We start from the raw sequence: 25924 nt of genomic DNA, 5'->3' as shown, positions 1-25924 counted from the left end.
AATATTATGGAAACATCATTACAAGTCAGACAATTGCTGAACATGCAAGTCAACTGGCAACCAAAAAATAGCAGGGTGCATTTTGAGATAAAATAGAAAATAAAAAGACTACTTCATCAGCAGAACATTTTCCAATATATTTTTCAACACAAAATCTCCATTAAAAATAGACATACAATGGAGTTTGAGAGTGCAATATCATATATGCCACAAAACAACAAATGTATCACAAAAACAAGAATGTGCTGTCCTTCTGGAGATATCACACTAGAGATATTACTAAAGGACTTCAGTACCCACCCTTGGTCACAGACCCCATATTCATATGGGAAAAATGCTCATCAGGAAGGTTCCCAAGCAGAAACCCTACAAATACACACATACAAATGCCTGTTAGGAGCATTGTGCCAATTGAATTTAATACTAAAATATGTGTTTATGTTTCAAAAGAGTGTGAGCAAGCAACAGTAACTATTCTGTGGCACATTTAGGCTGTTTTCACACTAGAGTTTTGATGCGAACCAGAGTATATTTGACAACACAATATTTGATTTGTTTGGTTGGTATGAAAGGGGTTTTATGGTACAATTGCAAAGTGAACCGCTATTGATGACAGATAATTTGCATCATTGCATGCTCCACACATACTATGGTATAATGCATTTTTCATAGCTGCTTGTTTCTGAATAAATTGCCTTTGGAGAGCAGCTCACATTCTTCATATCTCATGCAATGTATCCACAGCAGACAAACTGAAGTTCCGTTCTGTCTGTGTTAAGTTTGGTGATAAACCAAAGGGACAAAAAGATGAATAAAACTGGCATCCTGACATTTTTGGGTCAGTTACAATGGTAAACGGTTGTCACTAGTACTAACAATAGAACTCATGTTAATGATGCAAGCATCCAAAAGTACAATGTGAGAAGAGATCAGCTGGTGCAGGGGGAGGGGGGAAAATAGAACTCGGGTTTGGACCAAGCAATAGATCTAAGTGAGAAAACAGCCTTAGTGACTTGAAAAATCAGTTTTTCCAAACAAGTATAAAATGCAATTTTTAACATAATGAAATAAAAAATGTTACCGATGAACATGGCAGCACTGGCTCTAATCTCTGCCCAGTTACTCTTGAAGAACTGAATGACTGTGATGTGGTAGAAGTTTAGCATGCCTGGGAAATCCTGGATCTTTAGTTAAATTAAAGGAAATAAAAGTGTAATGTCTATTTTAACTAGATATGCTTTCATTAACAACTGAGTCATGGCATTACAGCATTTTACTGATATCATGTCTGCCTGCTTGTCTGTCTAGATTGATAGATAGACAGACAGACAGACAACAAAGAAGATTAAAGGCCTTTTGTGGGTTTGTTTACATTTGAACTTTTGACAGTTAGAGTTATGAGCATTCCGTTGACCCATTTGAACATTCCATCAATGTAAGTCTATGGGTAAGATTATTGATCCTTCACTGTGCAAAAACCTTAAGTCTGATCAGAAAAGACATAGCACACTATTCAGGAACAGTCTTAAGGTCTGTACCAAGTTTGGTGGATGTAGCTTGAAAGCTCTAGGTAGGAGTTAATGTTAGATATTTTGGTCTCGGTTTAGGGATTTTGAAAACACCTAAACCAACTTTGTAGAATAACAGTATGATTTCAAGCAAACATAACTATAATTGCTAAAGACATTGATTAGTATATAACAGAAGAAAACAATGACATATTCAAATCTGGCTTAGAATAGTTGTTTTTATTTTAATAATCTTTGTAAAAGCCAATATATCTACTCATAAACATGCAGAGTTGTATCAGATGAACAGAATGTCCTATGTAGTTACTCTATCCCTGTTCTTATAATAAAGATTTGACTCTTGCCGTACTATGTATTTGGTGAGGTCATTAATGAACTCTCCATAATGCAGACCCTTCTCCTCATGAAGATGGTTCTGGAACATGGCAGAGATCTGTACCGAACCTACAACTGGAGCACACACCCGCATGGCATACTTGCATGCCTAGGGGAACAAAGAGGCACACACAATCAAAACCCATGCAAGCATGCAATCACAAAAAGACATCTTGCTTTTGGACTTCAACAGTATATATCTCATACTGCACATAATTTGACAGGAACATGTAAAACTACAACAAGATGAGAGGATCATTAAAAGACTGTTCTGCTTTTGCATTATAGTAACTAGCTTAAAACATTTTTTTAAATTGCAATACAATTCTGGTACACTGCTTTCAATATTTACAGCCATTACAACAAAAGCAATCTGCGTAGAAGTGTGCACAGACTAAACACTGACCTTGACCACTTGAGGGTTGGGATCGCTGAGGTGCAACAGCAAACTGACTAGAACATTATGGATCTGGTCCTTAAAGACGGGCTCACCCAAGCCAAACTTTGACAGGTTTCCCATGAGCATGATGGAAGCACATCGGATGTCATCATTCTCCTGTTTGAATATGACAAATTATCTATGAGTAAATGCTTACAACAAAACTCCAAAACCTACCCAAACTAAGATGCCTGTACTTACTTTGTCAATTTATACCGAGAATAGTATACAAAAGAACTGTGAAATGTGAGATCATTTTAAGATGGTAGTAGGGGTGGCCGCTGTGACCAAAACATAGTAGCACGGTATGAGTAATTTTATATCACTGTAATGGTATACATCACAAAAAAGTTATTTTTACTGGAAACTCAACAAAAGATGATACAGTGCATCCGGAAAGTATTCACAACACTTCACTTTTTCCACATTTTGTTATGTTACAGCCTTATTCCAAAATTTATTAAATTCATTATTTTCCTCAAAATTCTACAAACAATACCCCATAATGACAACGTGAAAGAAGTTTGTTTGAAATCTTTGCAAATTTATTAAAAATAAAAAATGAAAAAAAAAATCGCATGTACATAAGTATTCACAGCCATTGCCATGACACTCAAAATTGAGCTCAGGTATATCCTGTTTCCACTGATCATTCTTGAGATGTTTCTACAACTTGATTGGAGTCCACCTGTGGTAAATTAAGTTGATTGGACATGATTTGGAAAGGCACACACTGTCTATATAAGGTCCCACAGTTAACAGTGCATGTCAGAGCACAAACCAAGCCATGAAGTCCAAAGAATTGTCTGTAGACCTCCGAGACAGGATTGTATCGAGGCACAGATCTGGGGAAGGGTACAGAAAAATTTCTGCAGCATTGAAGGTCCCAATGAGCACAGTGGCCTCCATAATCCATAAATGGAAGAAGTTTGGAACCACTAGGACTCTTCCTAGAGCTGGCTGCCTGGCCAAACTGAGCGATCGGGGGTGAAGGGCCTTAGTCAGGGAGGTGACCAAGAACCCGATGGTCACTCTGACAGAGCTGCAGCATTTCTCTGTGGAGAGAGGAGAACCTTCCAGAAGAACAACCATCTCTGCAGCACTCCACCAATCATGCCTGTATGGTAGAGTGGCCAGACAGAAGCCACTCCTCAGTAAAAGGCACATGACAGCCCGCCTGGAGTTTGCCAAAAGGCGCCTGAAGGACTCTGAGACCATGAGAAACAAAGACTGAACTCTTTGGCCTGAATGTCAAGTGTCATGTCTGGAGGAAACCAGGCACTGCTCATCACCTGGCCAATACCATCCCTACAGTGAAGCATGGTGGTGGCAGCATCATGCTGTGGGAATGTTTTTCAGCAACAGGAACTGGGAGACTAGTCAGGATCGAGGGAAAGATGAATGCAGCAATGTACAGAGACATCCTTGATGAAAACCTGCTCCAGAGCGCCCTGGACCTCATACTGGGGCGAAGGTTCATCTTCCAACAGGCCAACGACCCTAAGCACACAGCCAAGATAACAAAGGAGTGGCTCCGGGACAACTCTGTGAATGTCCTTGAGTGGCCCAGCCAGAGCCCAGACTTGAACCCGATTGAACATCTCTGGAGAGATCTGAAAATGGCTGTGCACCAACGCTCCCCATCCAACCTGATGGAGCTTGAGAGGTCCTGCAAAGAAGAATGGGAGAAACTTCCCAAAAATAGGTGTGCCAAGCTTGTAGCATCATACTCAATAAGACTTGAGGCTGTAATTGGTGCCAAAGGTGCTTCAACAAAGTACTGAGCAAAGGCTGTGAATACTTATGCACATGTGATTTTTTTTTCATTTTTTATTTTTTATAAATTTGCAAAGATTTCAAAAACTTCTTTCACGTTGTCATTATGGGGTATTGTTTGTAGAATTTTTAGGAAAATAATGAATTTAATCAATTTTGGAATAAGGCTGTAACATAACAAAATGTGGAAAAAGTGAAGCGCTGTGAATATTTTCCGGATGCACTGTATATACACAATACTGTGCAAAAGTTTCAAGCACTGAATTTTCTATAGCATAGTGAGGATAATGCCATAAATAGTTTTCATTTATCAATTAAAGTCATACAAAGTCCAGTAAACATAAAAAAGCTAAATCAATATCGGTGTGACCACATTTGCCTTTAAAAAGCCCCAGTTCTTCTGGGTACACCTGGACACAGTTTTTCTTGGCAGATGTTCCAGGCTTCTTGGAGAATTTGCCACAGTTCTTCTATCATTTAGGCTGTCTCAATTGCTTCTGTATCTTCATGTAAACCCAAACTGACTCAATGTTCAGTGGGGGGCTCTTTAGGGGCCATGCCATCTGCTTCAGGGCTCCCTGTTCTTCTTTTCTATTCTATTTGCAAAAGGCATGTTTGGGAGTCTAAAATTGACACATTAAAGCTGAAGTTATAAATAGCCAGCTTAAGACAAATGGTTTTGTGAAACATCTTATGTGCCTAAGACTTTTGCACAGTACTGTATATATATAAGGTTAATTGGATATATTAAATAACCATGTGGCAATTACTATTTTTGGATAGTCCAGTAAATTAAACAATTCACAAATAAAGGTGCTTTATCTCATCTGATTATTTTCTCTTTTTATTTGGAACTTGATGGATGCAAACCAAAAGATTAGATTACTAACAACACATGAATGATAAGTCACATTTGAAGCCATTGTAAAATTCTGCCCACTGATAAATAAATCTACTACGGTATAAACAGTATAGCAAAATTCCTACCGGTTGACATTTTTACTGCCGCATAATAAATACACAGTCAAACTGCCCAGCCTTAGATGGTAGCATAACTAAGACTTTTGCTGCTTATTGATTGGGATTTTAAAAATCGGCACTTTCGCTCTACACACTCACATTCTCTAGAAAGGGTTTAATCTTCATAAAGATGTAAACCACAAGCAGCTGGACGTTCTTTTGGTCCAGATAAAGCAGTATCTTGGACATGCCTGACATGGCCTCCAGTGTGATATGTTTCCCTGGATCATCATTCTCCTCCATTCCCGAACTCATGGCTGCTAAAAGCTCCTTTGCGTACTTATTTACCTGATCGAGAACAAACAGAAGCAGGGAGATCATTGAATAACAGCATATAATAACATCCTTAACAGACTGCTTTTGTAGGTAATGACGTACAGCTACACTTGACTGCAGAGAGAACACACAAAAATGCAAAGAACAAAATAATAACAGAGTAGAGCAAGTGCACAGAGTTTATTTTTTTTTTTTTCATTTCTCTTTTAGGCAAACAACGGGATAATTTTTAGGCAGCAGTTGCTAGGTAACATTTTAGACATTAGGGTGAAACAATTTTGTGCATGAGACAACTTCCATACTGACTGTTGCATAAACAAGTCTCACACCGTTTCCAAGAAACAATTAGCTGGACTCTTTATCCAAAGTATGTTCATTTTCAGATGTCAAGCAATGGGTCTGTACCTTCTCAGGTGAGCCCACAGCGATGTTCCCCAGGCCTCGGACAGCCAGCATGCGGACAGTGCAGCAGGAGTCAGTTATCCTCTCCATCATGTTGTTCATTAACATGTCCAGAATCATCAGTTCAGTCACCACATGGTGGTTAAGCAGCTATAAGGAAAAAACTAACAAATCTCAACATGTACAACAGCTATTAGAACACATTAAACTAGAAATGAAACAGTTCCCGTAAAAAAAGAAGAAAATATTAACCGGCTGATTCACCACATTTGTACCATGCTTCATTTCATGTCTAACGATGCGTTTGAATGTTTATTAATTGTAAGTTGTCCGTTTTCAACAGTAATTGTGACAATTCTCTGTATTGCTGATTTGCAGTACTGACTGACTTATCATCTGTCTCTTCATATTCACACTATTTTATATCCTTATTCTGCAGTAGGACAATTTACAGACAGTTACATGATTAATGTTCCAAGACACAAGAAACTCTTCTTACCTCAGAGAAGAACGCAGTGACTGTGATCCTCTGGCATTCATAAATATTACTGAGAGAAGGACATAGACTCTCCACAATGGCAGGGAGTCTTGGACCAGCATGCTTGGCCATTGCTCTGATACAAAGAAAAGAAAAAGCACCTTCAAAACTTGCACTTCAGGAAATTTCCACAAACACATTGCATGAGACAATATGTCTGCTACAATAGCACGAAAGCTTAAACAAAATTACTAAATGATACTTGAAGTTCTCAATATAATGCAAGAACAACATCTCAAGGAAAATACAACTTTTACACACCTTTAAAGTCAATTTTACTCATATAGCACTTTTCAAAATACACATCGTTTCAAAGCAGCTTTACAGAAGGTCATGCCATAATGTCTCTAGTGAACTACTTTATAGAAAATCATGCCTTATTATCTTTACAGTGAGCAAGCCAAAGGCGACTGTGGCAAGGAATAAACACTTCATTAGATGTTAGTTAGCAAAGGGAAAACTCCATAAGATGTTTAGTTTGAGGAGAGAATTAACCTTAAGAGAAACTAGAATCAGCTGGGGGAGCCAGGTTTCAATAAGCTTTGAAGACATCTATAGAAGTATAGTCCTTAAAATCGACAAACTTAAAGCAAATATTCACCTTTAAAATTTACAGTCGAGAAACCGACCAAAAATAATGATGATTAATTTGGCACTACACATATGTTTGTCTAATCAAATGCTCTCTAGAGTGAAAATGGGGGTATTTACACTTGGTCACTTCATGCGTATTTTACTAATCGGATAGCTACTGGTTGAATAAGCACATTCCATTTACACTTGGCCACATCAATGTGTCTCCAGTATGAATCCAACCCCCATCTAATTCCCACGCTATATTCAAATAAAACTTCTGTGATTATTCTAATGCCGGGCTGTGAATTTAATAGATGTGATTTATTATTTGAGTTCAAGTGATTTTGCTCAGTGCGCGCACTGTGTATTTCTGTCTCTCCTACAATGTTCATCTGTTTTTAATTTGGTATTATTTACTGCTCGACGCAAGTCCAGATGCAAATACTCGGTAACAGCTATGTTTCACATATTCCTTGAGCTGATGTAGTACTGTTTGGGCGGAGTAAAGTTTACATATGTGCCTTGAACAGCCAGATGCATTTAGACTTGACCGAGTTTCATCTGGAATGCTGGTTTGAGTGATCGATTTATATCCATCTTGAATCCATCTTGGAGGGCATTGACACTTGGTCTTTTCATGATCAGATAGCTATCCGATCAGCAAAAATGCATGAAGTGACCAAGTGTAAATACCCCCAATGTTTCTCCACCAGATACAACTAATTACCGAGTAGCCAATCATGGTTCATGGCTGTGACATAACAAAAGGCTGTTGGATATTTAAAAAGAAAAAAGGGGACAAGCCCCTCAGTGTTTCCTGCCCAAATGTCCTGTCTAAATAAAAAATAGATAAACAGTGAAAATAAAACAAGTTGAAGAACATTGAATTCATGTTTATGTTGGGGACAGAGAACAAAATGTAAATGAGAAAAGTTTGGTTTGCAAACAATGAACAGTCTGATTGGAGTTTATGTATGGGAGGGGAGAGATTAAGTGTCTGTACCTGGAGAGCAGAGTGACTCCTGTCGTGTGCTGCTGTGGGTCCTTCATCTTGTCCCAAGCTCCCTCCTCATCTAATGGTTTCACCACAGCATCCAGCTGAGCTCGAGCCAGCAGGATCCGCAGGGCCTCCATGGCCACCCTGAACAACACAGAAAAGAGAAACACAGATGTCTCATTAGTGTGCTTCCAAAACCTGAGCTGCCTTGCTGTCTTCTGTCTGCATGTGCACTTACCGTCGAATTCAGCATCCAAACCAAAATGGAAACTCAAATGTGATTGATTTGAAACAATGGCAGCTATTCTGTTAACAGTCACACACATGTACCACACAAATAGTGCTCCTCATAAGAACCATGTGAGAGACTTGAAATGTAAATGTTAATTACTACAGAGGTTGACATTAGCATATTGCTAAGCTAAAGACTTTATCCTCCGATAAGAACAAAAATACATAGTGCACACAAATATTGGGTGAAAGAATATTTTGAATTACATGGAACTATTTTATACTGAATCTTCAGTACTGAATAAAATACAATGTTGACTTTATAGTCTACCATCCCTTGATAATCATGGATTAAATTATAGACAAAGGAAATGCAATAATGAATTAGATTTTGGCCTAAACAAGGTATTTTAGAAATAATTTATACATACTTTATCTTTTAAAAAAGATAATGTTATAGCTGAAGTGTGTAACTTTTTCTATGTTAAACTACTTTATCCTATCCCAGCATAATATGCAGAGACAACTATAAGTAATCCATTTGTAGTTTAATTTTCTCGAAAAACTGTAAACACTGTCTCTCTGTGGCACTATAAAAATTGCTCTGTTTGTTTTGAGTGGTCACCCAGCCCAACAAAACAACATTGACTCAACCAATGGCAAAGTTAGGAATGTTAGAAACAGACAGGGGGCGTATTCGGAAAGCTGTTTGAAACAATGTTTATTTTTGCAATTCTGTTCGGTGGCGCAGAAATTACACACTTCAACTTTTTATAAAAATGCAATTTATTTTGTCTAAACTTGGAATTACCATGACAGCGCATTTAATATTTATGGCACTCACCCACACACATCAAAGCTGGCCACATTGCTTTTGTTGGTTGTTTTGCGTTCTGAAATTATGCTGTTGCTGTTGAGATCTTTTGGCAGCTGAACTCCCACGCTGGAGCCCAAACGCACCAGCAGAGCACTGAAGAGCTTTGGAAACACAGCGGCCACGGCGTCAGCAGACTGACCGTTCAGCATCATCTCACGCAGGGCACATGTCATCTATATACAAATAAATACACAAAAAGACAGAAAAGAGGTGATTGTGTGTCAGGATTTTGTTCCTCATAATTTCTTTTTGGTGGCTTAAATAAATGTCTAATGATAGTAAAAGTCAATAGATGCGCAACAGTCACTGGACTTTTCTGCACATAGCTAAACTGAACCAGCAGTAGTACAGTAAAAGTATACAGTAACTTTATATTACTTAAAGCTAAAATATACTGCCCAAAAGGTGAAAAAATAAATAAATACATGCAACAACTAGTTTCTAGACTAGTGCGTCGCTGGATCTAAACTCTCTAAACAAAAGCTGTCCAAAAGCATGGATTTATATACACACACACACACATATATACACTACCGGTCAAAAGTTTCAAAACACGTATTTTTTATTATAATTTTTTTTTCTTCACATTTTAGAATAATAGTAAAGTCATCAAAACTATGGAATAACATAAATGGAACTATGGGAATTATGTTGTGACTAAACAAAATCCAAATTAAATCAAAACTGTGTTATATTTTAGCATCTTCAAAGTAGTCACCCTTTGCCTGGAATTTGCAGACATGTACTCTTGACATTTTCTCAACCAACTTCTTGAGGTATCACCCTGGGATGCTTTTTCAACAGTATTGAAGGAGTTCCCATTTATGTTGGGCACTTATTGGCTGCTTTTTTTAATTATTTGGTCCAAGTCATCAATTTAAAAAAAAAATAATATTTTTTTTTTATTAAATTTTAGTTTTGTAATGAAATAATTAATATGGTGGCACAATTATATTTTTGTCTACAAAATTAATTTCTAACATTTAAGCATACGCCTTCAGATCAAAAGATTTTTAAGATCATGAGAAACATTTCAGTCAAGCGTTTCAAAACTTTTGACTGGTAGTGTACATACATATAAATACATACATACATATACACATTAAACTTACATGCATACATTATACATTAAAATCAGTAAACTGTTGAATATTAGTAACTGAGTATTGAATATTTAATTCAAATGGCAGTGGAAAAAGGTAAAACAAATCTTTAATTTTTCTCTTTTAATGTATTAATTATCTGATGAAAATTGAGGTATTTTCAGGCAATAATTATAATGTTATTGCTGCTTTAGATGATTTACAAACAAGTGGCCATTTTACCTGACATCAACCTAATATAGGTCGAGCAGGTATGAATTAGGGAGATTCATGTGAAGGGCTGTTAACAAGTTATTGTCAATCTTAGAATTTAAATAATTATCAAATTGTCTTAAATTTTGCTGTATTTTCATTGGGGTTTTGTGAAGGGTAAATATTTTTAGATATAACTAAATGCAATTAACCAGTCACTAATTTAAGATAATATAAAAATGAAAAAGAAATGAAAAAACAATTAATGTTGCACTTTAATCTGTTTTGAATACTATTCTGATGCTAGTGAAACTTGCATGTAATATGGCACTTTTCGTACCACTGTCTCCTTAAGATGATTCGCTTATGTTTTCCTCTTTTGTAAGTCGCTTTGGATAAAAGCGTCTGCCAAATGAATAAATGTAAATGTAATAAAGAAAGCGATCACTTTACACAGGAAGTTATTTTTGTACAATTAAAAAAATATACAAGGAATAATTCACATTCAAAATGAAAACAACATAGAGAAAAGATGAAAATGTTTATTTTGAAACCAAACTAAAAACACCGGACACATTTGCCGGATATAATTTGTCATGATAAATGATTCATTTTAACTATTTTAAAATTACAATCTTTAAAAAATGGTTTTAACACTTTTATAATAGCATAAATATAGGGAGACTTGTTTTTATTGATACTAAATTTTATTCATAGGATGTTGTTTCCTACAACTCTAGCATAAAAAGATTTAATTTCTTTGCTTTGAACATTTACCTTTATGAAAGGCATCTGTAAAATAGCATATAGCTATATTCTCAAAATTTGTAATAAACTGATACTTCTGGAAGCCTACTGTTGCTATTGATTGGAACACAACCGCCATTTGCCCGTCTATTTGATTTACATTTTGTTATTATTGTGTGCCTTATTAAAAAAAGAAAAGAAATTTTTTTTTTTGAAACTTTGCAAATTAACTGAGCTTCTAAAAGTAAAAGAAAAAGAAAGCGCTAATAACAGGCACACATTTTCTATTAATTATACCTGCATTTAATTGAAGCGCAAATATTCATTTATGAGCAGAATTCTGAATATATTAGTAGAATACATGTAATAACTGAGCTTCTAAAAGTCAAAGAAAAAGCACTAAAAACCGGCGCACATTTTCTTTTAATTATACTTTCATTTAACTGCTGAATTTTAACCATGTTGTATAATGTAAACATCAATTTTGTTGACAGCTTTTGTAGGACTCACAGCCAATGGGTGACTGGTTGCGACTTTGGTCAAACCGGGCCTCAGCATGGACTCCTTCTTATCCATATAGGGAACCATAACATACAGCTTCTCAATAATCATCTCCATGATTTGAAGGGCCAGAGTGCTGTCTGCTCCCAGAGCCATCCACATCTCACAGCTCCAGCTGGTAAAATCACACACAAATATGGATATCAATGAAAAAAAAAACACTCAACCACACCATTATTATGCTTGAGCATCATGGAGCACATGACAGACAATGAATGCCATGCACATACTGTAAACACACACACACACACACACAGTAATTACCTGTCATAAGGCAGTGGGTAAGCGACAAGTGTGTTGACAACGGTCTGCAGATGCTGTGTAGCGAGGATGAGGATGGACTGACCAACAGCTACCTTTACCTGCTCTTCACTAATCGTCTGCAGCCGATTGTGTAACACCTCCAACATCTCTGGTACCTGACAAAGAACAACACAAACACACACAGAGTTGAGATGAGAGTTAAAAATGGCTTAGTAGCATATAATTACAATTTCTTTGATTGTGAAACCAGAAACAAGCATAGAGTGTGTGTGTATATATATATATATATATACATACTTAACTGTGGCTTGTGGGGAAAAAAATTGTCCCCAGATGTTACCTTAATCTGACAAATATCCCTATGAGAACATCAGTGACATCCTTAATTGGAAAAACAGTATGTACATAAAACATACACAAAATGTTTTTTTTAGGGTTAGCCTAAATTAGGTATAATTAGCTTTATATTAAAACAATAGAAGCCTATGGTACGTCCTCATTTAGACAGCCAAATAAATGTGCATGCTGGTCAGGGTTTCCCAACATTTTGAGGGCCAGACAACAATCCCCATGAGGAAAACAGCTTAAGAAACAAATTAAATAATCTTAATTCAAGAAAGTCTTAATGAATATGTAAAAAAGCAGAAAGGTATGTGTGAGCGTTAGGTTTAGGGGACAGAAAACATAATTAGCTCATTATGAAAACACTAGAAGTCAATGGAAAGTCTTGACCATGGTAGAAAAGCAAATGTGTGTGTGTGTGTGTGTGTGTGTGTGTGTGTGTGTGTGGGAGAGAGAGAAAGAGGCAAAGTAAGATATTGTGGACAATGGTCATGTAAGACACCATTAATATTTTATTTGTGGTGTAATGTACCAGATCCTGCAGGCCAGCACCTCTGTTCTTCAGCAGAGTGTTGAGGATCACACTGGAAGCTCTAGAGCAGTTGGACTGCGAGTCCATCAAACCATCAAACAACATAAACAACAGCGAGCTCAACTGCTGCTGGGGCAGACGCTTACTGATGACCTAAAACATGAGAGATGGGGGAAGAGAGGACAAAAGTGAGTTAGTTCAGTATAGCAATCTCGATATGAAAAGAAGTGATCTTTTTAGGCTTCTCATAGCTTTGGAAGCATCAATTAGGAGAAAATTACATTAAGATATTTTACCTTGGTCAGCTCAGAGCAGGTTTTGTACAAGACTGAATGGTCAGGTTTGTTTAGTTTCTCACGAACATCTAACAGACTCTCGACTGAATCGTCCCTATAGTCCAGTGAAAAGCCTGTCAAAAACCAGAAAAGGGGAAAGTGATATAAAATGTATACAGTGAAAAATGTATTTCAGAAGAAATAGAGATGGTTTGAGAGGCAACATACATTTCTAAATATTTCAGGTATGACAACACTGTAAAATGCAAATTAGGGTCTCATTACACAGTGCCAATATCCAGATAAATGGGACAGTGAAATGAACAGGGTAGTACCTTCATAGCGCAGCTGAATGTACATTAGGCTATAGACGCAGTCTATGGCTGCCCTTCGCACCTCAGGGTTCGGGTCTGTACACCGTGGGGCCAGGCGCCCCAAAAGAGCTCCAAGATTATGAAATGTCACTAAGTTCTTGGTAGAGAGAGAAAGGAGGAGGGAGACAGAGTCAACAGCACTGAAAATTAGATCTAATAAGATTTCCACTACATTCTTTTCCCAATGCACATATTTCATTAGTCAGTGCCTGGAGGAAACCAAGATTTGTAGGAAAAAGGAAATAAATGATCCTACTTAAAGTTTCAGCTTGGTCAGGATAAAACTAATAGTTGTTTAAAGTGAATGTTTTGTATCCACAGTAATAAAATACCCAGAGGATAATAAAGGATTGGAGAGACTTGTGTAGGCATTGAACAGAATGATTCAAAGACTCTATAATGAAGAGGGCATCACTAAGTATTACCAGATCTTTTAAGGTTTTTACCAGATCATTTTAGTTTAATACATACGATGGCCATACGAATGTGGATGAATGGATTTAGCTATTTTAATTACACTCATTACTAACAGGTGCATAAAATCAAGCATACTGCCATGCAATCGACTTAAAGACAAAATATTTTAATAGAATGGGGACCTTTACTGTTTCATGAAACAAAATAAGATATTTGAGAATCCAAAAAACCAAACCAAAAACCAAAAAACAGTTTTCTCTCTCTCACATATATATATATATATATATATATATATATATATATATTTTTTTTTTCCTCTCAAAATGTTTTTTTTTTTTTCTCTCTCAAATGTTTTTTCTTTTTCTTGTTGCTTGCTAGCTAACAGTTAGCATGCGGTACCAACCACTATCAGTAAGCATGAAATCTTATGCTTACAAGGTGACAGATGACAGCTGTGGTACTTGATCTGTTGATTTATAGTTGTAAAATACTCTACTGTAAATTACTAATAAATAATCTATAAGGTTGAATCTGTCAGACTTTTTGAAGATGTCTATCTAGCACGTTTACATGGGCCAACAAATTAAAAAAGCACAATATCAAAAGCAGCATCAATATTTCCCGTGGTGAATGTCATTAAAAAACAACCAGAAATAACTCCCGTTGTCACATTTGTCTTTGAAACATATGTAACCTGTCATCTGTCACCTTGTAAGCATAAGATTTCATGCTCAATGATATTGGCACCTGGTGGCCAAGGTTGGTACCGCATGCTAACTGTTAGCTAGCGAGCAAAAACAATACAAAAATTCTCATGTGTTGCCTCTTGAGGAGAAAAAAAAACACTGATAGTGGGGGGGAAAGGCCCCACTGAAAAAAAACTTGTTTTTTGAGATAGAGAAAAATATTTTAGAGAAGAAAAAAAAAAAATGTTAGAAAGAAAAAGTAGGACATTGGCTCAGGAAAGCACCAAGACACCTAAAAAAAACAACAACTAGGTTTTCACCTAGTGAAATTTTTTTTTTTTTTTTTTTTTTCACAGAGCAGTTCAGGGCTTCCATACAAAAAAAAAAAACAAAAAACAAAACTAATCAAAACCACAACAAAAAAAACTAATAAAAACAAAGCAAAGCAAACCAACCCAAAAACAAAAAGCCAAAACGAATCAAACCATTACAAAATGCAAAGCGAAGCATAAACAAAACAAATAAAAACAAAGCAAACCAACCCAAAACAAAAAGCAAAACAAAGCATTAACAAAACCACAAAAATAAAATGAAACAAAACAAACTAATAAACAAAGCCATGTATCTTTTCAAATCTATATAAATTCAAACTGAAGACCTGCCCTTGTCATTGAAGTCCCTTACCTTCACACTGAGACTGTCCAAGTAAAACTGCAGTAACTCTGCCGTGGCCTTCACTGCCCTTTCCCGCTCATGCTCTTGCCCTGAGTTCAACCAGCTCTCTATATGCTATGAAAATTCAAAGCATTAAATAAATGTGGTTCAGACAAAGGGACTACAAAGTGGCAAGTAACATTTACAGCTTCTTTACCTTGAACACAGATTGAAAACCATCAGGATTCAAATCTCTTGCTAACACATTTCTCAGCAATTCATGAAGAGCGTTAAAGGTGTCTGAATATAAGGCCTGGGGGGAAAGCATGGTTCGTGAAAAAACAGAAAGAAGAAAAACACTATATGCATAATGCGTATTGCTTGCATACTTCAATGCCTTTAAGATCCTAAATATTTCCTCTCTAGTCTCTTATCAAAAATTGTGTCCAATAAAACAAAGCATATAGTACAGAAGTTAAAGAGTGATCAGTTTGCTGGGGGTGTGTATATTTCATTCATACCTCTCTCTGCTGGGGATCCAGGGATTCTTCATCTTTACCTTTGTCTGGTGTGTCTGTGGTAGGAAGCCCATAAACTCCATTCAAACACGTTTTTAATAAGTCAAAATTCTCGTTTTCTGTTAAAGGGGGATCCAAGTTTCTGAAGGCTTGAGTCAAGTTCTTAAACATTCATTTTGATAAATCTACTGATTAAGTCCGACCGTTACGGTGTTATACTATATAAATGCAATTTATTTGGGAGAAGCAATGCTTAAAAGTGTGTTACAGTGAAATGCAGTCATAAGATGTGTAAAATTTCAAATAACATGACAGGATACATGAGGTTGGCACATGTGGTCAAAACAAGATAGCGAACAGGGGTCCGCATAACATCCGCTGGTTCAGCTTTGATGAAATCCTGCAGAAAATTAAAACAACATGAATCCAACAGCCCTAATGGTACTTGTGAACTTGTTTTTGTGGTGATCTCTGCATCTGCATCAAGGCAAAGAAAAGTATAAGGCCCGGTAGAAAAATTTAAAACTGAATGATCTTCAAATCAAATGTCCCACCATCATAACACCCATCAGCTCTTGTTTGCGGGAGAACAGGAAGCCCTGTTTACGAACACAGATGCTGATCGCTTTGGCAATGAGTCCAATGCTATGAATCAGACTGAGCTTCATTGTCAGGTCCTGTGAAGTGTCCATATGAACATACACAAAAACAAAGATTAATAGAGACAAACACACTCAAACAGTGGTTTATAGAACACTAAAAATGTCAATCAAAAATCACAGGCAAATCAAATCAAATACAGCCCATTATTATAATCCCCCCCACCATTTTAAATGAATTAATGTGTCACATCTTAACATTTACTCAGAACATATGCTAAAAATAAAATCACAATCTACTAATTGTGATTCTGTGGAAAGAGGGTTGAAGAAACCTGTTGGTGTAAATCAGAACTGATTTAGAATAAAAGCAACCTAAAATATAGAAAAGCCAGAAAACCAAGTATACAGAAATACAACAGTGATGCTTTAGTAAGACAACGGTTATCAGGTTAGTGAGCACCTTTTGACCTTCTCAAAAAACACTTAACGTTCACTTCAGTAAAAAAGGTACTTAAAAGTGAGCCTTAAATATCCTCTTCATCTTAAAATCTAATATAACAACAGAGTTTGGACTCAACAGGAAGGGCTTTATACAGTAAATTTTTGTTTTGTTTAACTAATAACAGTCTCAGTGTCATGAAGAGACAGATGAGAATTGTATATGCCTTTTTGAGAAGCTCAAAATAGAAATACTATAAAAGTTTTTGGTAGCATCAAGACTGAAGATAAAGAACTGAGTTAACATTTAAAGGTCAGAGATCAGAGAAGGTCCCTATGGCGGCTTCCCTTCACGTTACCTTGGTCTCTACTTTAATTCCCAGAACCTGTACAACAATAAAAGTAGTGATCTAGTTTAATTCTCAAATATAAAACAATAAATGTTATTTAAAAATAATCAGAATCTATACCTCTGTTTTGACTGGACACAATATGGACTATAAGAATTATGAATTATGTGAATCTTCAGAGGTGAGAGATATAAACTGAAATGCCTTTAAACCTGATCTGTGATCATTATTTATAACAACTTCAAACTGGAGTGCAAAAAGTTAAAACAAAATTAGTTACATGGTCCCATAACAGTGAAATTATTTTTAAACAGCCAAATAACATTATGAATACTAATGAGATATGAATCAGCACTCAAAGAGAATAAATGATGCTTGGCACTAAAGATACTTTGGATCAAAACCTCAAATAACTGCAGACTCTAAAGCAGGGGTCGGCAATCTATGGCAAGCGTGCCAGCATTGGCATGCAGACTGGCACGCCAGCAACGGTGAGAGAAGAGAAGACTATTTTATTCATATGAAATTCTGCACCTGCATTCTAATCTACATCTTGATGTAATCCTTCCTCATGATCACGCAGTGTGTTTTTATGAGCTGAATAGAATGCTAAACAAAGTAAAAATGTGATGAGACTGCGGTATACCTAACAGACTCATGCAGCGCGTGCAAGCCATTCTCACATCACGAGCCGGCAGCGCTTCACGTTCGGTTAATCGCTCAGGTAAACGCACCCGCTTTGCTTCGGTCAGACTACGCGGATGACAGTCTACATTCCATGTTTCATTTGTTTCTTTTTGTTTTCAGAACAACATGTGATGTAATAAGGAAAACACCACTATTAATCCTTGAGATTTCCAACCCAGCATACAGGTACACCCTCCTTAAACCATAGTCACACTCAAAATTACCATGATTAAAAGAGAAAACATGAACCCACATCGTGGAGTTCAAAAATCTGAGTCTATTCAAAATATTATTTAAACCTGTAAATAAAGTTTTAGGATTTTGCAGGTGCGATTTACTGAAAAGGGCTAAATAGTTGATCGGCTTATGATGCACGAATGGCTTGTATACGCAGCACGAGTCACGTCACATTTTAATAGTGTTTAGTCTCCCATTCAGTTGATGAAAACACATTGCTGAGTCATCATGAGGAAGGATTACATCAAGATGTAGATTGGAATGCAGGTGCAGAAAACTTCATATAAATAAAATAGCCTGCTGCTCTCTCGCTGTTGCTTGCGTGCTAGTGATTACATGATTACAATGACATAATTTAAGAAATATTTAAGATTCCACACAATTTTGTGATCAGTAATCAAATAAGCAAATTTGTGACATTGTGTTAACTAATTTTTTACAAAAAGACAGGTTTTCTTTCATTAAAGCACTTTAACAAGATGCTCTGTGAAAATTCACATGCCAGATTTTTCACATGTGGGATTTATACAAATTTTTCAATTTTCACAAGTGGACTCAAACTTTGGAAAATCACAAACATGAGCCGGCACAGCCATTGACCGGGAAAATAAAAAAATGGCACTCCATGCTTAAAAAGGTTGCCAACCCCTGCTCTAAATCAACCAACTGAATCTTGTCAACAAATGTACAAGGAAATTCAAAGGATTCATTTAGCAGCAAAACCATCACAGAAACAAAACATTTTTCTGTTTAGTGACTCACTGCCTTCACAAACAATGAGAAATTATTAATGTATTCATTCTGAGTTCATCAAACACAACAGAATTAGTGAGGCATGAAAATGTAAACATTTCCAAAAAAAAAAAAAAAAAAGAAAACTCTTACGAATTTGTCTCATTTTCCAGTAAAAATCTAAACATGCATAAAACAAGAAATATATTAAGGAATAAAACTGCATAATACTTGTTTTCAGAGAATATATCTTGAATTAAGTTAACCTCACTGGCATATAGTTTAATGTTGTTAGATTTATGAATGGCAGAAGAACAAAAAACAACTCATTAAATATAAACCTTCCTGTTCACCCTAAAATGGGTGTTTTTATAAAATAACATATTTAGAAATACTGTTGACTATGAATATTCACAAATAGTATAAATTTTTCCTGTAATTTTAAATCACTACATTTTTTATCTGCTGACAAACAATATTGTGTTTTTAAATTACATCCAAATACGACTGCTGACATCCAATTAGCTTTTACTTATCTTTTCCATTCAGTGTCTAGATCCAGAGTGTTGAATGCAGCCCAGTGTGATTTACCTTGGTGTTGAAGTGCTTGGAGATGTTTAGGAGAATGACGCTATCGATGCGAGTGAGGAGTTGATCTTCTGGCGCGTGCATCGCAACATAACCATAACACAAAATCAGAGTGCTTTTCATTTTCTCCAGATCAACGTCATTTTTATCCTGTATGACAAGGAAAGCGACAAATAGCGCATAGGTGAATGCATCAATACAAACTAGTTCAATCAACAATATGCACATTTTCATAACTTTTCCAGTCATTTGTGATTACTGGATAGAGATAAAAAAAAAACAGTTTAATAAAGAATCATTCAAAACGATTTGTGAATCGCTTCAATTGATTAGACCGACTTTACTATGGCTTGCGAGAACGTTTTACTCTACCCAAGAGCAATATCTAGCCAATGAAATATTTTAGAGCAGAGCATAACTAAAACAATGTATATTCACAATAAAATTTCCAGGCCTGGAAAACAAACTTTTAAAATTCTCTGATAATTCCATGGTTTCAATGACTGTGGGACCCTGGAAATATAGTTTTTGAAACCCTTTACAAAGTCTAATAAAATTATCTTTCTACTATTTTAGCCTTTGCACTATGAACCACAACGTACATATAAATTAGTGTTAAATGATTATTAAAGCAACATAATATGGTAAAACATATATGAGTTTATAACACCGGATTTGAAAAACAAAAGCAGATATTTTGGATCTGTTATATGTGTGAAGCACAATAAACCTCGACCTACTTTGAGTAGACCAAATATCCCTGAGGCTTTCCTGAAGACGTCAGATTTCCCAAACTCCTCCAGTTTTTCCAGAGTGCCATCTAGATGACTGCTGGCACACAGCCCGATTCCCATGGCAACACCCTGCAAAACAGATTATTGCCTGTTACTTCCATCATTCTCAATTAGCGACTTTTAATTGACTGCTAAAGCCTCAGATTTCCAAGCAATGGATCGGCATCATCATACCAGTCTACAATTAGAAATCATGATATCCGTGTTCTCAATCTTGATCACTCTGTGATAACTGACATTATAGCTCTGTGTAGAAGAATTAACTCACTTGAAATTTAAGCAAAAGCTTAAATGCATACTTGTCCTATATTTTGTACCTCACTGACCAACTGTGTTCATAGTTCACACACAAATAAAATTCAGTCATTATGTGTTCACCCTCATGTCATTCCAAACCTGTATACTGTTATTTTTTTTCATAAGGAACATTTGTGAAGAATCTACATGCAGCACTTCCATTCATTGTCAGGTCATAGTGGGGGGGAAAGGCCCCACTGAAATAGTCTGTACAATGTTTGTGTTATATTCCAAGTCTTCTTAAGTCATACAATAGCTTTATGTGACAGAAAGACTGAAATTTATGTCTGCATTGGAGGGGAGGATTTTCCGTGAATAACAACCATTTTGGTCTGTTCTTTGGTCTCACACAAAGCTATCATATGACACAAGTCAAGGTGTTTTTGTGTCTTTTCGGAGCTTGACAGATGTGGTCACTATGAACTGTTATTGTATGGAAAAGACCTGCATGAATGTTCTTTTAAAATTCCTTTTGTGCTCCATGAAAAAAAAAAAAAAAAAAACAGCATAGAAGGGCATGAGGGTGAGTAAATAATGACAGAATTTACATTTTTGGGTGAACTGTTCCTTTAAATACCCCTTAAAAAATTACAAATTGTATTCTGTATGTTTACAGTGCATCCGGAAAGTATTCACAGCGCTTCACTTTTTCCACATTTTGTTATGTTACAGCCTTATTCCAAAATTGATTAAATTCATTATTTTCCTCAGAATTCTACAAACAATACCCAGTATATGTACATAAGTATTCACAGCCTTTGCCATGACACTCAAAATTGAGCTCAGGTGCATCCTGTTTCCACTGTTCATCCTTGAGATGTTTCTACAACTTGATTGGAGTCCACCTGTGGTAAATTCAGTTGATTGGACATGATTTGGAAAGGCACACACCTGTCTATATAAGGTCCCACAGGTAACAGTGCATGTCAGAGCACAAACCAAACCATGAAGTCCAAGGAATTGTCTGTAGATCTCCGAGACAGGATTGTATCGAGGCACAGATCTGGGGAAGGGTACAGAAACATTTCTGCAGCATTGAAGGTCCCAATGAGCACAGTGGCCTCCATCATCCATAAATAGAAGAAGTTTGGAACCACCAGGACTCTTCCTAGAGCTGGAGGGCCTTAGTCAGGGAAGTGACCAAGAACCCGATGGTCACTCTGACAGAGCTCCAGCATTTCTCTGTGGAGAGAGGAGAACCTTCCAGAAGAACAACCATCTCTGCTGAACTCCACCAATCAGGCCTGTATGGTAGAGTGGCCAGACGGTAGCCACTCCTCAGTAAAAGGCACATGACAGCCCGCCTGGAGTCTGCCAAAAGGCACCTGAAGGACTCTCAGACCATGAGAAACAAAGATTGAACTCTTTGGCCTGAATGGCAAGGGTCATGTCTGGAGGAAACCAGGCACCAGTCATCACCTGGCCAATACCATCCCTACAGTGAAGCATGGTGATGGCAGCATCATGCTGTGGGGATGTTTTTCAGCGGCAGGAACTGGGAGACTAGTCAGGATCGAGGGAAAGATGAATGCAGCAATGTACAGAGACATGCTTGATGAAAATCTGCTCCAGAGCGCTCTGGACCTCAGACAGGGGCGAAGGTTCATCTTCCAACAGGACAACGACCCTAAGCACACAGCCAAGATAACAAAGGAGTGGCTACGGGACAACTCTGTGAATGTCCTTGAGTGGCTCAGCCAGAGCCTAGACTTGAACCTGATTGAACATCTCTGGAGAGATCTGAAAATGGCTGTGCACCGACACTCCCCATCCAAACTGATGGAGCTTGAGAGGTCCTGCAAAGAAGAATGGGATAAACTGCCCAAAAATAGGTGTGCCAAGCTTGTAGCATCATATTCAAAAAGACTTGAGGCTGTAATTGGTGCCAAAGGTGCTTCAACAAAGTATTGAGCAAAGGCTGTGAATACTTATGTACATATGATTTTTTTCGTTTTTTATTTTTAATACATTTGCAAAGATTTCAAACAAACTTCTTTCACATTGTCATTATGGGGTATTGTTTGTAGAATTTTGAGGAAAATAATGAATTTAATCCATTTTGGAATAAGGCTGTAACATAACAAAACGTGGAAAAAGTGAAGCGCTGTGAATACTTTCCGGATGCACTGTATTTGGATGTTAAAAGAGGAAATTACATTAAAGCTCATGATAAACATGTGAGCAGAACAGGCCATGACTGACATGAGCTATGATGTCAACTTTGCTGCAAGCATTACCGTAATGGTGGTAGACGTTAACTGTTAAGTGTTCAGTGTACCAGTATCAGTTGGCATGCGTGCTTAGCAGACGTTTTTACTGTACCGTTCTTTCTATTGCATCATTGTGACGAGCGCTGATCAGGATCTCCTGTAGCTGTTTCCTGACCAGATCTTTATTGTAGCATTGCTGGAGAATCACACCAACACATCTATACAAAAAACTCTTTAGAGAGACATAGAGACAGAAGATTATCATCTGAAGATAAATACATGAGATTCCAGGGTACACACTAAAACAGTGATATGTGATTTACAATATTTATATATATATATGATCTGTCAGAATTAATGCGTTAACGCATTCGATTAATTTAAAACGTTTAGCGCGTACATTTTTCTTAATCGCGATTAACGCATTTATTGTTTACCTTTGTAATTTGTCTGCCTGGAGTCATTACACTGATGCACAAGCCACAGCGCCAGAGCCCTTCTACCAAGGAGAGCCTACAAGCTTAGCATACGCGGCGGTACCATAGACGTTCTATGGGCGGAACTGTCTTAACACGCTAAAGTCGACCATTACGCTCTCTCCAATGATAGAGCTGCAGAGGTTGTTATCTTATTAAATAAAAGAATCTCTGACAGCGCATCCCTGTCAGTGATAAAATTATAGAGAAAGGATCTCTTTGCACTATTTAATGTACAAAACAAGCCCAGATGGGACTTGTGACAGAAATAAAGTATTTTTCAGCCTATGTAAGGTGCATTGTGAGTTCAAAGCGGTGCTCAACGCTGGTGTTGCCGCCCTGACGCAAATCATGAATGCAGCTTCACGATTGCTATAACAAAGTGGATAGTCACAGTCTACTGGCAGAATAATAATGTGGAAGAAGAGAGTTTAAGATATTTAATGCCCATTTCAACGAATATGCAACCTATGTTGGGACTAGTTCTTTCAATTAGTCAAACTCCCACTTAGACATTGGGAAATGTTTGATGTAACTTGAATTGAAAAATTTGATCTCAGTGATTTTGACCATGGCATGATATTTGGTGCCAGTCACATACAACAGTCTCTAGAGTTTACTCAGAATGTTACTTTTCTGTAGCAATAAAGCTGGTATACACTGTGAAAAGGCACAGATTGATTTCCAAACCGACCTTCTCATCCAGAGAATTGTTGTAGGTAGGAAGGTATCGTGTGGCCTCTACTGCGAGCCGACCCGTCCACTGGCCATCGTCAATGGCTGCCAGAGTTTTAGACAGGAGCTTCATCACAATCAAAAGCAACGTCTAATTAAATCACCACCAACAACTTTAACAAGAGAGCTTAAAATGTCCTAATAGCAATTTGTGAGCCTTTTCTTTCAATAGCCATTTAAGTACACATACAGATTAATACAGACCTGAAGTAAACACTCTTCCCATTTTTTTTTGTCCAGAGACTCTTCTGTTGATTCTGGTAAGAGGACAGAGGAAAAGAGAGCAATATTCAGGAAGAGATGCAGTCAAACCGCACACTCTGGAACATGTCAGCAAGTAAAGATAATGGGATATGCAATATAATCATTTAAAGACACACCATTTAACTATCTTGGAAGAGTTTAGGAATGTGAAATATGATTTTGGCTGCATCTTGGACACATATGGCTGTCTTGTGAGATCTCGAAGGACAGGTAGTTGTAGTTTTGGATGACACTCCTCATTCTCATCTTAGCAGATGATTCAAGAAGCTATCGACTAAACACTGACTCACTTATTCTGAGAGAAACCTGTAAAGCAACAGTTCACAGATGGTTTTGCTTTGAGATCCAGATTTTCACAGTGGACATGAAGTGGAGACCCAACCCATTTTAATGTAGTCTGGGTGGTATTTTCTTTTACCTTGAATCATTTTGGTCATGGTTTTGAGGATGAGGGTACTGTATGTCAAGCAACTGTGCACGTAGACAACTGCCTAATTTGGCCTTGCGAGATGTGTGAATCAAATTGGTAAGTTTACTCGCATGAGTTCTCTAACACTAAAAGAATGCCTAATATTGTTTATTATAATAGTTATCAATTTAGATCAACTTTAGATGAAAGGGATACCTTTGTCAGGTGCTATATTAATGAATAAATGAGTGAATGAATTAATGAACTTATGAAACGATGAAAGTTTCCATCTTTACTCAAAAGTCTAACTACAGTGCTATTGGGTACATTGTCACAAACCTTCAAGATAATTGAGCAGCTTTGGAATCTCTTTTTCCCACAGTGGTTCAGCATTAGGATGAATGTTAGGGCTGATGGCGTTGAGCAGACTCAGGGAGGGAGCACCATGCCCCCGACATCGGAAAGGGAACGAAGCATTCACCTGAAAAGTCACAAATTCATTTTAGATGTTTAAGGCCTATCCAAAACAACAACAACTAAATGATATTATAATTCAAAAGTGTATATTAGGGGAAACAGTCAAAAATATCTGACTTTCTTTAGAGAAAATGCAGAAATCAGGATGAAAAAAATGGACATGGGGAATCAATGTTGTGTTTAGACATTTCATGAATTTTCATGAAAAAAAAAATATTTTCACTGTTTATCACACATATACGGTTAACTGAAATTGGAAAAAATGTAATTGAAAATTAGTAACTTACAAAGAGCCTTATCATCAGTACATACTGTGAGGGAAGACTGGAGCCTGCGGAAAGCAAGAAAAAGAGAGAGAGGGCAGACAAGGGTTAACCCATTAACACAGCACATGATCCAAAAGTATTACAATTAACGAATAAATAATCACTGAGCCTGGGACTTATTTGTCCTACTAGAGTTCAATTTAATCATTGTCAGCACAAGAAACAATTAACCTCTGCTCTACAAACTTTATTCACTTGATAAATACCACTTTTCATTTGACTAATTAAAACCAGATCCAACTGGCTAAGCAAATGACTTGTAAAGAAAACAAATGTCTGCAAGCAAAATTTACTTTTAGGCCAACAGTGGAAAAAAGTTTAATGATGGCTGCTGGCTTTGCTGAGGAGACAGAGAGAGTGATTCCAGGGTGTCCTTCTGAGTCAAGGCATTATGGCACAGACCAATGGAGGTCTTGGGCTAAGATCCTTTGCGTGTGTCCACACCTTGTGCACTGAAGTCGATGGTGAAGTTGGGTTCCTGTGCTGCTTGTTTCTTATTGGCCAGCAGAATTAAACTTTTGCACAGAGGGGTGGTGGCGTTTGCATACTGGTTTGGGGTCAGGTAGCAAAGCAACATCGGCCACAGAACCTACACACAATA

General features: G+C 37.0%; 1 protein-coding gene across 3 annotated transcripts in view; it reads right to left on the bottom strand.

Annotated features, from left to right (window-relative positions):
• The window catches only part of LOC127454506 (maestro heat-like repeat-containing protein family member 1), a 55085-nt gene that overhangs the window by 2637 nt on the left and 26524 nt on the right, over window positions 1–25924 (bottom strand). For all 3 annotated transcript variants that reach the window (XM_051721771.1, XM_051721770.1, XM_051721772.1), the window contains 28 exons: window positions 25768–25912; window positions 25285–25328; window positions 24860–25001; window positions 24052–24104; window positions 23807–23914; window positions 22749–22868; window positions 20076–20198; window positions 19339–19485; window positions 17101–17127; window positions 16256–16378; window positions 16022–16101; window positions 15705–15843; window positions 15401–15496; window positions 15214–15318; window positions 13388–13523; window positions 13074–13186; window positions 12778–12930; window positions 11904–12058; window positions 11589–11754; window positions 9004–9209; window positions 7935–8072; window positions 6317–6431; window positions 5821–5967; window positions 5239–5427; window positions 2311–2460; window positions 1879–2013; window positions 1082–1184; window positions 301–366 (listed from right to left, as the gene is read on the bottom strand). In XM_051721771.1, the coding sequence (XP_051577731.1) occupies window positions 301–366; window positions 1082–1184; window positions 1879–2013; window positions 2311–2460; window positions 5239–5427; window positions 5821–5967; window positions 6317–6431; window positions 7935–8072; window positions 9004–9209; window positions 11589–11754; window positions 11904–12058; window positions 12778–12930; window positions 13074–13186; window positions 13388–13523; window positions 15214–15318; window positions 15401–15496; window positions 15705–15843; window positions 16022–16101; window positions 16256–16378; window positions 17101–17127; window positions 19339–19485; window positions 20076–20198; window positions 22749–22868; window positions 23807–23914; window positions 24052–24104; window positions 24860–25001; window positions 25285–25328; window positions 25768–25912 (3424 nt within the window). The remainder of the gene's footprint in view (window positions 1–300; window positions 367–1081; window positions 1185–1878; window positions 2014–2310; window positions 2461–5238; window positions 5428–5820; window positions 5968–6316; window positions 6432–7934; window positions 8073–9003; window positions 9210–11588; window positions 11755–11903; window positions 12059–12777; window positions 12931–13073; window positions 13187–13387; window positions 13524–15213; window positions 15319–15400; window positions 15497–15704; window positions 15844–16021; window positions 16102–16255; window positions 16379–17100; window positions 17128–19338; window positions 19486–20075; window positions 20199–22748; window positions 22869–23806; window positions 23915–24051; window positions 24105–24859; window positions 25002–25284; window positions 25329–25767; window positions 25913–25924) is intronic.

This window comes from Myxocyprinus asiaticus, chromosome 16, assembly GCF_019703515.2.
Source record: "Myxocyprinus asiaticus isolate MX2 ecotype Aquarium Trade chromosome 16, UBuf_Myxa_2, whole genome shotgun sequence".
NCBI lineage: Eukaryota > Metazoa > Chordata > Actinopteri > Cypriniformes > Catostomidae > Myxocyprinus > Myxocyprinus asiaticus.
This window is presented reverse-complemented; position numbering and strand designations above follow the sequence as displayed.